This window comes from Equus asinus, chromosome 28 (genome assembly GCF_041296235.1).
Source record: "Equus asinus isolate D_3611 breed Donkey chromosome 28, EquAss-T2T_v2, whole genome shotgun sequence".
NCBI classification, from domain to species: Eukaryota; Metazoa; Chordata; class Mammalia; order Perissodactyla; family Equidae; genus Equus; species Equus asinus.
The window spans coordinates 21,172,721-21,186,229 of record NC_091817.1 but is presented as its reverse complement, the minus strand read 5'-3'; the positions used below and the strand labels follow the sequence as shown (position 1 = coordinate 21,186,229).

Sequence of the window (13,509 nt, the reverse complement as noted above, 5' to 3'; positions counted from 1 at the left end):
TCGCTGAATAATATTCCACTGTATGGATATACCACATTTTGATTACCTGCTCATCATTTGATGGACATTTGGGTTGTTTTCATTTTGGGCTTTTATGAATAATGCTGCTGTGGAGATTTGTGTACAAGTTTTGTGCAGACATATGTTTTCATTTCTTGGGTAACTAGGAATGGCATTGCTGGATCATATGGTAATTCCATGTTTAAGAATCTTACACTGTTTTCCAAATTTTATATCCCCACCAGCAATGTACGAGGGCTCCAATTTTTCCATATCCCCATCAACACTTCTTATTATGTCTTTATGATGACATACGTTTTTAAAAGATCACACAATTGTTTGTATCATTGCTTTTAAAAATAATTGTAAAAGTCATTGCTTATTGAGAGCTTTGAAGATCTGAAGAGCTTCTGGAATTCTAACTGATATCAAGAGAAGTAGAGATCTCTTTCCAGGAAACCATCCACCAAGTGGAAAATAAGGACAAAGAGGCTAAAGTGGAATATATATCTTTGTTTAGAATTTGACAAAAATGCTTTTAGCTTCATGACCAGATAAAGAGACTATAGTACTCCTGCCAGGGTCTTTGCCTAGGCTTCTTCTATTCGTTTGCTCATAAGTGGTAAAAAGTATTCGTTTGAGTAGAAATTTGTTGTCTTTGTCCTGAATTGTTTGGAACATAATGGTCCCAATCATCTGGGCCAAAAGAAGCCCCTTCTGAGGCCAAATCCTGCTGGAGTTTGAAGGCTGAGTATGAACCTGGTGGTTTCCACGCTGTCTGAGAGCACAACCTGGTGATCACATGCAGAGAGTCAAGTTCCAAGGCATGCTGGGAAGGCATGAGTTTGGGAGGCTAGTTCAGTAGCCTTAAAAGCCATCAAGTACAGTGGGTTGGATTAACATGCTTTCCCATTCCCAACTCCACTCTCATCATTTCACAGACCAATTGGAAGAGGAGAAAAAGCATGAAATCTAATGGACCTTATAGGCAATTCCTTTCTTGTGCTTGGGGAATAGAGGAAAGGGCAGGAGTATCAGATTCTAAAGTGATCAGAGAAAGAAAAAATTTTGAAGAGTCAAAATTACAATCAGAAATCCCTTAAGTGGAACACAGATGTTTCCCAGTCACTTGTACCTCAATATACTATTTTTCAGTAAGTCCAACAGAGCAAAGTTTTCCTCCATCATTGGAATAGACATGTTTCTTCTATTCTGCTTAAGCACTAAATGTTCGTTAAGCAACACACAGTTGCCTTATGTTTAGGGTCCATACTGTGCAAAAACAATGCATATCTTTTAGGTGTAGAATCACACTCAAAATAGGCAGATATTCACTCTCTGAGAGGTGGGCATGGATTCCTGACTCCTATCTCACATTGACTCCAGCGCAAATGCTCATGGAATGGAATCACAGGGAAAGAACTATTTAAATGGCTATTGCTATTTTTCTCTCTCTTTCTCATTTAATACAAGCTAGTTAAAAATATTTATGATGCAGGACCACCCTGTGGCCTAGTGGTTAAGTTTGGCATGCTCTGCTTCAGTGGGCCGGGGGTTCAGGTGCCAGGCGCAGACCTACACCACTCATCAGCCATACTGTAGCAGCCACCCACATATAAAAAGTGGAGGAAGAATGACACAGATGTTAGCTCAGGGCTAATCTTCCTCAGCCAAAAAAAAAAAAAAAAAGTATAATGCAGTTCACTGAAATCAGTTTCAGAAATCCAAAGTTTAGACAAAAGTCATCTTTGTCATAGATTGTGCAGGAAGAGACTCAATTGCTAGAAAGATTTACGATCACAGAATTCAGTAATAAAATTCCAGAGACTAGAAAAATCCTTGGAATAGTAAAACTCAGAAGTGGAAGGCTATTTAGATCTTATCCAGATTAAAGCTTTCACTTTATAGCAGAGGCAAATGGGATCCAAAGATATTTAGTGACTTATCCAAGGTCACAAGGCTGATGAGTGGCAGTGCCCAGCTCAGAGTGCAGACTTCCCGACTCCTATTTTATGTTGTTATAAATTCTGGTTAATCAAAGAAATAGCCCAAAGGTAAAAGTATACCTAGTGGTTCCAACTTTACTATTCATCACACATTCTATCAATTAAAATGCAATATACGGGTGATTATTGCTGAGCTTTAATCCTCTTGTGTTGTCTACAACATGCTGATGGACATGTGTTTTGGAAAATCAAATAAAACCAGAGTCAGTTGTCACTGGCTCTATTTCTTTAATTTACATAGTCTCAGCTCGCCTTTGGGGAATTTATAGACCAAAGCAAACCTGTCCCCTGGAGACACTGTGGAAACCATTCTGAAAGCAGAGTTATTCTCTTTGTTGTTGCAGTCACTTACAATCAGAGAAATTGGAATGGTAGCCGGATTCCATAGAATAACGTGGCAACTTCAGTTGCACCAGAATCTGTCCCCCTCAGCAGGCCCAGGAGTAACCAGGGGCTGAGAAAAAACTTCACAATCCAGGATCCGACTTGGGTCCAAAAAGCTAGGAGAATTTTTTCCCTTATAAATCTATCTGTTCTCCATTCTCCACCCCAACCTCCGTCCTTTTCTTTGAAATTTGAGTATGACTTCTATGCCTGGTGACCTGTTGGAATATACTTGCTGTTTGCTTTCTCCTATGTTTTTCTTAATGCAATAACTTGAAAAGTCAACATGAAATGACAAGTAAATCCTCAGTCAAAATAAGTTTGCAACCAAACAGGAGAAGGAAAAGAAAAAGCATGTAGAAAGCCAGCCGCGGAGGCTGTTGAATAGCAGCCAAATCTATGGCCAAAGTACTAATAGAGCACAGGTTTCTCATCGCTCAACATCCTTGCTGTCCTCTTACTGAGCAGGCTGCGTTCTGGACCTTTTCCTTTGGGATTCACCATTTTCTCTGACTTTCTATCTATGGCAACAAACAAGTAAAGAGAGACTGTGGTATGCTGTCTGGATACAGACCCTGGCTATGTTTCTTGAAGCCAGAGGCATCTACATGAAGAATGTGTGTCAATCTAGAGGGGAAAAAGAAGTGTATTGGTTTTAAAAATTTCCCTGTGAGGCAGAAACTTAGCAGATTAATGAGATCCTCTGCGATGCATGCATGGAGGGCATCTAGACTGTCCCACTCTAAATTGCCACAGAATTTGGGAGAATCCAGCCAACTTATGGCACAGTCTACTTAGAGGAGAAATGAAGGTCCACGAAGTTGTAAACCAGAGAGGGGACAACACCTACCAGCCAGCACCTGGCTGCTTTCATGGGGTCTTTAGAAACAGTTCAAGGACTACCGAGCGTCCTCAAAGCAAAAATGTGCAGAGTGCCATATTGTGAAAAAGTCACCATTTTAGGCAGTTTCCATATTTTCACCATAAATTCCATGGTGAATCCACCCTTTCTTCCTGGGTTTGATTTTGTTGGCCCCCTGGCAGCTATGGCAGCCTGTCTCCATAGGACCCAAGCTGAGAGGGATGAGTTACAAACCCAAATCCCAGTGTTTGTTAAGGGGATTTATGCATTAGGTTCTCTGAAACTTTACCCGGAAAGTCTTCCTCATTCCTCTGCTGGGTTTCCGGAAGAGAGAAATCTCCTCTGCGTATCTCCCTTGGACTCAGTGCTGGATACGGGCACATATAAATCCTGCTAACGACTTCTGCCTGTGGCTGACAGGTTCTGGTCTTTGGTGAAAGCTGGGTTCTCAAAAACTGCTTTTTGTTTATTTCCAAAGAGGATTTACTGCAGGATTCTTCAGGAAGTGTCAGTGTTCCCCATGATGGCTGTCAACACTCTTCATTTACTGGGGTGCTCCCAGTGGAGGAATCTAATTCATGCTGTCAGATCTGGGACCCTAAACATCCCAACACTTACAATTTAAAATCACCTTGGGTAAAATCTAAGGGCTCTGTTTGGGGAGTTTCCCTTTTTGGGGGGGGGGTTACCTTCTTAACCTAGTCTACTTCGGAGATACAGAGCTCCTGGTTCTTTTCCTTTGGGAATTTCCACCACTTGGGAGAAGGGGGTGAGGGTGCTTGGGGACTGACAGATTGAAGCCAATCATATATGCCTTATCTCCTGATTCAGGGATTGACACAGAATTCACTCAGACTAAGGAGGCAGGTAAGAAGCTGGGGCTTCTGGGAAAGAGAAGTATTTCTTCTTTTATAGGATTAGTGGTGTGCTGGTAGATGTTAAGTCTGGAGCTGCAACTATCTTGCAACTAGAAGAGGCTAAAGCTGCCAGAAGCCATGAGCAAACTAAGAACGGAACCAACTAAGAAGAACCTAAGAGTGGAGAGATGGGTCCTAGTGATATGGTGAATCCCCGGGTTAACCTATGCCTGAAGCTAGTTACCATGCACTTTTCAATTATATGAACCAATAAACTCTTCTTATTTAAGTCAATCTGAGTTGGGTTTTCTGTCTCTTTCAACTGGAAGAATACTAACTGAAACCTAAATTAAGTAAGTAGGTTGTGGAATATACACTAAGTCTCTGATCTAGAGTCCCACCTTCTCCTAGAACATAGAAACACAGTATTATAACAATCTTGACACCTTGAACAGAGATGCTGGCAGGAGTCCTTTAATATTCCATCTCTCTTACAACCTCCGGCATCTTGCCTGCCCTACAATCATGCAACCCCACTCCTGAGCCTTTAGCCCCCTCGGTACTGCTTGTTGCCCTGGGCATATGGACATGCTCTTGACTCTCCCATCTTATGAAATGTCTCCCTTTACTCCTACCCCATTCTAGTTGCCCCCCTTTTCCACACTTTCTTTCTCAAGTAGTAGTCTATACCAACCCTTCCCAAAGCATCAGTTCTGCAGACGGTTATACAAATAAGAGTGCACGGTCAAATATACTTTGGGAAATGCTGCAGGTGGGAGCCTCCTTTTGGACAGTAATAATTAACACGAGAGTATTGAGGGCTCTGGGAATTTTTGCAGGAATGAAGACTATGCAATTTACTCCCATGTTTTCCAAATTTATTTGACCATAGAAGCCCCTCCCCCACTTTCATTTTGCTTAAAATCATTTAACATGCAAGGATCTGGAGTTCTGAGGCACACACATTGGGAAATAATGGTTTAGACTCATTGCCATCATCTCTCACATCTCATTTATTCATTTAAAAATTATAAAATATTTTTAAATACCAAAAGTATAAAGAACAATATCTAACACCCTTGTAGCTATTACCAGCTTTGCCAAATCTTAATGAAAAAGATTTAAATCAAATATGGCAAAAGATTTACGGTTTCTAAATGTTCTCTCTCTCCCGTGCCCCTCTGCCTTAGCACACGTCCCCTTTGTCTTGAATACCCCTTCTCTCCTTTGCCCACCATTCTTTGCCTGAAGAAATCCTCTTCCTTCTTCAAGACTCGGCTCAGCTGTGACTCCCCCCAGGAAACCTGTCCTGATCTCTCCCTCCTATTTCCGGGACTGTCAGGGGTCCATGGTCCTCCCAGAGTTCCCTGAATGCACTCCCATCAAAAGACAGTAATCATCATATTCTTAGTTAATAGTCTGCTTACTCACCAGTCTCCTTTACTGGACTAAACATTCCTTAAGGATAGAAACTGCCTTTTCTTACCGTGTCCTCAACATGCTGAACTGTGCCAGGAATATCAGAGATGATAACTGAATGTTTCTTGAATGGTGACCATTCCAGGGCTTCTCCGGGAGTCTCCCCTGCACTTAACAGAAGTGTACATCAGCCACCAAATTTCTTGACTACTATGTTGTCATGACTTCTATACATTTTATCCAGTCATTGTCTTTCCTCTTAGGATGCTGTCTCCATTTTTATTTTTCCCTCTAAAAACATCTTAATCAGCTAGGGTGTGCTCTGCTTTAAGCAGCAGAAAACAACAAAGCTTAAACCATCAGGATGCTTACTTATTTAAGAAGTCTGGAGGTGGGAGGTTTTGAGGTTGGACATCACGGATCCAGGCTCTTTCTACCAACATTAGCACAAGAGCTTTTTGTCCTCAGACTTGTCATCTCGTGGCTGAAAGCAGCTGCTAAAGCTCCAGCATCATGTCGTCTCCCTGTGTGTCAAGGCAGGAAGTCTCTGAAAGGCCAGAGGATAAGGCTCTGTCTTTTTCACAACACAAGGCTCTCTTCTTACCAGGAAGAAAATCCTTCCTAGAAACCCCTAGCAGACTTTGTCGTATATCTCATAGGTCAGAACCTGTCCCGTGGCCCCCCTACTTGCAAGGGAGGCTGGGAAAATGAGCATCTAGCAAAGAAGAACAGGAATGCCAGGACTGGCTTAACCCAGCCTCGATTTACCACCTGGCAGGGGCTGGCAGAGGGGCTGCCCTTCCCTAGCATCGAGGACCCTCTATCTGCCGGCTAAACGCAATTCAGATTCTCTTAGCAGAGGTGAGGAGGGCAGGGGAGGGAGGGGGTTGGCTGCTGGACAGGCAACAAAGTGTGCCTGCCAGAATAACACTGGTGTGGTTGCCAGGGTATCTGGCTGCGAAACCAAAAGGTTAGAGTTTCTAGGCCGAGGTTTCTCACTAGCCAACCATGGGTTCTTGGCCAGCTCCTGTTGATCTGAGTTTAATGTTCATTAGCTCTAACATGAAGTTTCCTCAGTAGTATCATGTGGGCTGATAAATGACTTTTAAAACAGAAAAAAAGCTTCCACTCACCCAAATTCTTACGTTAGGCACTTCTTGACATTTCTTAAGGCAAGAAAACATTTGCTCATGCATTCATTTGATAGTTTCTGTGCATCTCCCTTGAGGCAGTTTGGGTCACAAAGAGAGTTCAGACAACCTCTGCCCTCAAGAGGCTGACTGTCTGGTGAACAAGAAAAACGTTTACACAAATAGCTAAGCTTAACGTGGTCAATGCAGTAATTAAGATCTGTAGAAAGTACCATGGGCTGGAGAGGAGGTCGGCTTGCTGGGCAGGGAATGGATGCCAACAGGGCTGCCGCACACAGCGGTGTGGACTGTGTGCTGCGCATCTGGCAGAGGTGTACGAGGAAACCCTGGATATGAGTCAAAAAGACCTCTTAAAGGAGGAAACAGCTGCATTGGAGGCGAAGCAAGAGTGCGATTTGGGGAGAGGGCGGACAAGGTGAAGAAGGAATCCACAGAGAGAGAAACATGAGCAGAGGAACGAGGACCCGAACGCACAGTAGATGGAAAACTGGGGATACAGGACATGCTCTGAAGCAGACCTACCATCGGGAGGTGGGGGAGGGAGTGGAGGCAACAGAGAGGAGGCTGAAAGGCATGGCAGGCTTTTTAAAACCTCAATCTTCTCCTTTAGATGGTAATTGAGAGTCAAAGAAAGTTTTAAAGCATGAAAAGTAACTCTTTCCTTCAAAGGTTAGAGAGGCCAATCCCACTTGCAAATTAAATAACTACTAAATTGCAGCACTCCTAAATTATTACAAACTACATTTAATAAACAAAGACGTTATTATAATGTTAGAGAAATAACCGTCAAACGCGTTTCTAAGTTTTTAAGAAACTACGATGAAATGAATACCTGTATTTTGTCTTTCCATAAAACTGAACAGGTTGGGGATATATCCCATAAATCCTACAATTATTTAAAGCACAAAGCACAGCTTTACTACATTATCGCTTTTAAATAACACATCACCAGATTCTGGTTCCCGAAACCACTTTGGGGAAAAAAATGCTTTCCTAAGTGACATCACCCCATTTTCCATATAAAATGAAAAAAATAAAGGCTCATATTCAGAAGTAGTAGGCTACAAAAGGAGGATTGGTGTACCTTAAGAGCCTGCTGTGGAACACCTAACTGCCCTGAGAGAAACAAAGAAATAAATTAAAAATATAAAAACCCCAAATACACATAGCTGAGCTTAAAAGAGGTAGGCTGGTTTTCCCGAAATCCATTAATAAAATAAATCAGTGTATTTCATATTCGCAGTCATCTCTGAAAGTTCTCCTCTTAATTGCCCCATGGCATCATGGTTTATTTTAGTAAAGTTCAGATTTTACTGCCAGGGACTAATGGGCATGGAGTCCCTGAAGAACATGTTTTAAAACCTCGACCAGTCAACCATAAAAGGGATATTAAAACAGCTACAGAGGCTAAAGAAGAATTAAAAAGTATAGCCACTTATTTTTAAATTAGAATCCTCTTTCACATTTAGGAATATAATAAAATGTGTCATAAACTTTCTGCTTTCATTCCACAGTATTGTTGTAAGAATCGCCGGTAATGCAGATGCAATCCTTCTATGGGCAAGCGGCACTCATTAAAATCAAGTGCTGTTTTTAAGCATTATTAGAGGCATTTTAAAATTATAAATGATTACAATGTCATAAAAATCTTCCAGGGAGAGAAATAGAAAAGGAGAAGCAGGGCAAGGATCTAATGAACAAGGCTGTTAATAAACTTGTACCTTCAACGGGTCAAAATTCTCAAGCCAAGCAGGGTCAAGTCCTAGTGCAGATCTGGATAGAACTTTTCCAGCAGGAGACTGTAAAATGGGTTCAGGTGAGACTTGTAAGGATCACTGTTGAATTGCTTTGCGTCTCCCTTATGGGGTGGAGTCCAGGCTTGAACCTTCTTCATAATCTCATAACATTTTTCGCTTTACTAATATACTATGTTCTTTACAAAGGTTTGGTATCCAAGTTAGTGAAGTAGCCCCATTTTATAAGTGGGAAAGTAGCCAGGGGAGAATAAATCTCCTAGTCTTGCCTCAAGTGCAGTGTGAGTGGGGCACTGAGATCCCCAATATTCTGATAAGGTGCTACAGTCCTTCTCTTCATCTGGTGGCCCACAGGAGGGTAGGGATTGGTTACCCAGGAGGCAACACCCACTCTGATAAACTGTGTGGGGCCCAGTCACACACAGAACATGGAAATGACTTTTCAGGCCTCCTTTTGAAATAGGGCACTAGGCACAAAGAGAAAGAAGATGGCTTTTCCCAGCAGAAGCACATTCTGGCCAAATAGGACAGACACAGGATGTTCAGCAGAAAGGAACCATCTTTTAGTAAACATGAGCTCTGAAAAGACTCGAAACAGAGATCTCAGCAGAAATCCAGGTTGGTGCCAAAATGAAACAAAAACAAAAACAAGAAAACAAAAGAGGCAGCAGGCTCAGGAGCAGGACGGCAAAGAGGCCCAGATGCCACTACTTCTAATTCTGCAGCACCTTCCGTTCCTCTCAACAGGTTTCAATAAAAGCATCTTGAACTGGTTTAGATTAGTCCCCACCAGGCACATTTGTAAAGATAAAAAGAACATGGTTGTTTTCCTTCCTCCGAAAGGGGGTTGGGAGGAGAGAACAGGAATGTTCAGCCTGGTCTTAGGGAGGAGAGAAAACAAGAAGAGTCAAGTGTGTTCTTATGCCCACGTTTAAAACGATCATGCCAGGCTGCTTTGAAATGTCTAACTCTCACAGTCGTCCCCTTTTAATCCTCTGGTCACAGAGACAGCAAGGAGAAAAGCCAGGCGGGGCTGGGGGTGGTGGAGGTGGAGAGGAGAGTGTTTTTCTTCCCATCCTGTAGTTCATGGCAGCAACCAGCTTGTGTAAACATTCAGTAGCCCATCTGAACCCTATTTTAGAACAAAACAATTTCACTTTTAAAGTGTTTGAATTACTTTAGCTAAATCTGAGGATTTGCCTATTGAATCTGGAGCTGCTCCCTTTCAACTCTGAATGAAGGAAGAATTATGAGACGGGGTTACTCAGCGAGAGCTATCTGTCCTGGCGCTCAATCAAAGGGATTAGGATTTGGAAAGGAAAGCCTACAGGTGATCCTCCAGGAAGCATACCAAGCAGTTATCAAAAACATACAAGTTCAAAGCAGCTCAATTTTCATATGTTAAATGTACTTGGATGCAGCCCCAGGCTCCTTTCTAGGTAAGAAATTTGTGTTAAAGCTGTTTGTACTTGCATACTTAGCAGACAAGGGAATAAAAAAGCACGCAGCACAGTGGTGCCGGGTCCACCTCACCCTCATGTAACACAATAAATCAATCTTGTTCTCTCGGTGAAACAGGATCTGATGCTGTGTCCAGGCTTCCCAGACTCATCCCTGAGTCCCGCCACCACAGCACATATTCACTTACCTCATCAATGCAAAAGAGCTGTCACAACACAAACGCCGCGAGCTCAGCCACCCTGGCATCAGCAGCTTAACAATTAACAGTGCTTACCATTCACGGGGCTTGGGTGGTGTTTTCCCAAGCACCATGATCTGAGTTTAACGGTGTATTATCTACTTAATAGCTTAACTTGGGCACATTGAAAAGAAGAAAAAAAGCACACACACAGATTTAGGTTACAGAAGACGGTACGTTTTGGGTGGCCTTCCTGTACCAGCAAGTCATCAAGAAATACAATTTATACTGCCGTGAAAATTCTGCAGGGCACGCACAGAAGGATACATCTGCCTTTGGTGTACCCAAAAGGACTCTGGAAAGATGAACGGCTAATTTAGAGAAAGAAAGCAAAGGGAGAAAATGAAAACCTATATTCAGCCACTAGAAATGTATGCAAAACATGTAATAGCATACCAGACACGAGACACGCTCTAAAATGGCCATGAAAGTAAGGGAAGAGATTGCGCCTGCTTCTGCCACGTCCACCCTCTGTGGAAGGAAGGTCAAAGGCATGCCACCACAAGACTCAGCCTGACACTCACTGACGGGAGGGCGCTGAGGTGCCTAGACTTTGGCAGGACAGAGTTCTGCACCAAGAGGCAAGAGTACGAGTTACTCAGCCCTGGAAGCCCTCACTGGCCACAGGACTTCGGAAAGCTACTCTCCCTACCCGAACTTCGGTAGCTTCATCTATAAAATGAGGAGAAAAGCCTATGCACCCAAAATAAGAGGCTACTAACATATTTATTTAACGTATGCTATGAGGCACTGTGCTAAGCACTCTACAGCTGTTAGCTTTTCTCCAGCAACATTACGGGCTAAGAATTCAGTTATTTCCATCTTAGAGACGAGAAATTAAACAAGTAACTTGCTCACAGTCGCTGTACCAGTAAGTGGCAGACCACAGGTTCAGACCTAGGACTCTGAATCCATCAGGTCCATGACCTACTCCATTCTGCCTCCCCAACTGAATGAGTTTCTTGAATTTCAGTTGCCTTTTTAATTTTTTTTTTTTTAAGGATTGGCACCTGGGCTAACAACTGTTGCCAATCTCTTTTTATTTCCCTTCTTTTTTTCTGCTTTATTTCCCAAACCGCCCCCCCACCTCCACCCCGGTGCATAGTTGTACATCTTAGTTGCAGGTCCTTCTAGTTGTGGGATGTGGGACACTGCCTCAACGTGGCCTGACGAGCGGTGCCATGTCCGCGCCCAGGATCCGAACCCTGGCCCGCTGCAGCGGAGCGCGCGAACTTAACCACTCGGCCATGGAGCCGGCCCTTGAGTTGCTTTCATGATTAACATTACTACTAGCCCACTGGGCTAGAGACCCCAGTACCCTCCTTGAATTCTCCCTCTCCCTCCCTATTGCTAATTAACTTCCAGATCTCATCACTCTACCTTTGCAATGGCATTTTATTTTCTGCTTTGTGTTCTTTCTGTCAGCGCCCAAGCTGAGGTTTCACCATCTCTTGCTTTAACTATTGCAACAGGCCAGCTTGCACTTTCTTTTCTCCAAGTCGTTGCTCATTCTATTCCTGGGGCTTGAAATGCCACCTGCCTCCTTTGCGTATCACGATCCTATACATTCTCCACGCCCAGGTCAAACAAAGCTTCCCTCGACCTCGCTTACTCTCTCCTCTGTGCCCCCAGAGCACATGAGCTGGGTCTTCATTTAGTATGTATTTCATCCTCCTTGGCATTCTACTTATCCAGACTCCCTTACCCAAATCCCTCAGGAACTAAACCGTAAGCACCGTGAGCACCGTGTCTTATTTATTTTTATTTCTGTGGTACCTAGGTCTTCCAAATATGGTTTTCTGAACTGGAAAAAAGGGGGTAGGGGAAGAAGAATATCTTAAGATTCTTTCCAGGTCACAGACACTTGATTCAGATGACACAACCAATAAAAACAAAGAAATAACAACAACAAAAACCCTAGCATTATATGAGGTATGGAGAAGCACAGTGGGCAAAAATCTAGGCCTTGGTGCCAGAATGCCAGGGTTAAAATCCTAGCTCTACCACTTACTAGCTATATAACCTTGGGAAAGACTAACTTCTCTAGGCTTCAATTTCTTCACTGCAAAAAAGAGGGATAACAACAGTGACCACCCCAGGAGTTTGCTCTAAAGGACTAAACACTATATGAAGCATTTAGAACAGCACTTGGCAAATAATAAGTGCTCAATAACTGGCAGATACATCATTACAAGGGTAGAATATTTCCTTTATTTGCCACCTAAAATACTAACTTCTTAAGACAAGTATGAAGGAGAAGTAAGCATTACAGTCCATGCTCCCTCTTTCAGAATCAGAAATGAAAAAACTCTACAAAGTTGGATACCGTAAACTCTGTTAGGATTTTTTTCTTCATAGCTCAGCTTAAGGCCCCAACATAAAAGAGCAATGCCATAAAGCTGGCTCCTCCTGGCTTCTTATTGTCTTGGCACTGAACAATCAATTTGAAAGTACATTAAGTTATTTAACAGGTCACCAAGTAGCAGAAAGCTGAAAGTTTAACCATATTTACAAGGAAGAATTATATGAAAATATTTTTATTGATGCTATAAAAACCACCATTAAAAATGACTGCATTGAAAAGCTGAACATGTATGGAACAAATGGGCAACTCTTAAAATATTACCTGGTTCCAGACAGTCCAAATGTTGTGTCTCGTTAGCAAATAAGATAAATGACTTTGTCTGAAATGATGTTTTATAAATCCTATTAACAGGCTATAAGGGAGGCAATGATTCCCAAAACAGGAGAATTAATTTCTGAGTAAATCCCCATTGCACACACAAAAATGTCGGGGGGGGGACAAAGGGAGCTTATTGTTCATGCTGTTTTCAGGCTAATATACTAATAATAATCTCTAACAATGACATTTTATACTTTTCAAAATACCTGTACACTTACTATCTCACATGCTCCTCACAATAACCTGTGAGGCATGTTGGGCAAATATTATTACTCTTAGGTTTTTTCTAATAATAGAGAAGGGGAAAGTGGCTTCACCAAGTCAGTTTAAAGCAGAGCTGGGGTCGACTCCTGGCGGCTCCCTGACTCTTTCCACAGCCCGTGGAGTTATAAGAGCCAGTGTTTATGATGTGGATATGGGTACACCCCTGTCCGCACAGACCCACAGAATGGGGGAAGCTATACTAACCGTCTTTTTAAATTCTGTATCCAGATAAATTAAAAGGCACTTGTTTTTTTTACTTTTTAAAAACTAGAAGTGATGTACTCTCACCACCACATAAATAATGGCACAGCACTTTGTATATACTATTTTTTTATTTTAAGACCAAGACATACTCCAATGATTGGTGCAATTTTGTTTTTGCCTTTCCTTGCCAAAAAGAAAATATGGCTTTAATAGAAGTTTACATCTG

At 42.4% G+C, this 13,509-nt stretch overlaps 1 protein-coding gene across 13 annotated transcripts in view; it reads right to left on the bottom strand.

The window, feature by feature from the left end:
• FTO (FTO alpha-ketoglutarate dependent dioxygenase) overlaps positions 1-13,509 on the bottom strand; it is a 352,377-nt gene that overhangs the window by 91,417 nt on the left and 247,451 nt on the right. For 2 of the 13 annotated variants that reach the window (XM_070500585.1, XM_044760866.2), the window contains exon 9: positions 5,596-5,693. The exons of the other annotated variants lie outside the window; for them this stretch is intronic. In XM_070500585.1, the coding sequence (XP_070356686.1) occupies positions 5,630-5,693 (64 nt within the window). In that variant the 3' untranslated portion in view covers positions 5,596-5,629. The remainder of the gene's footprint in view (positions 1-5,595; positions 5,694-13,509) is intronic. 13 annotated transcript variants of the gene reach the window in all.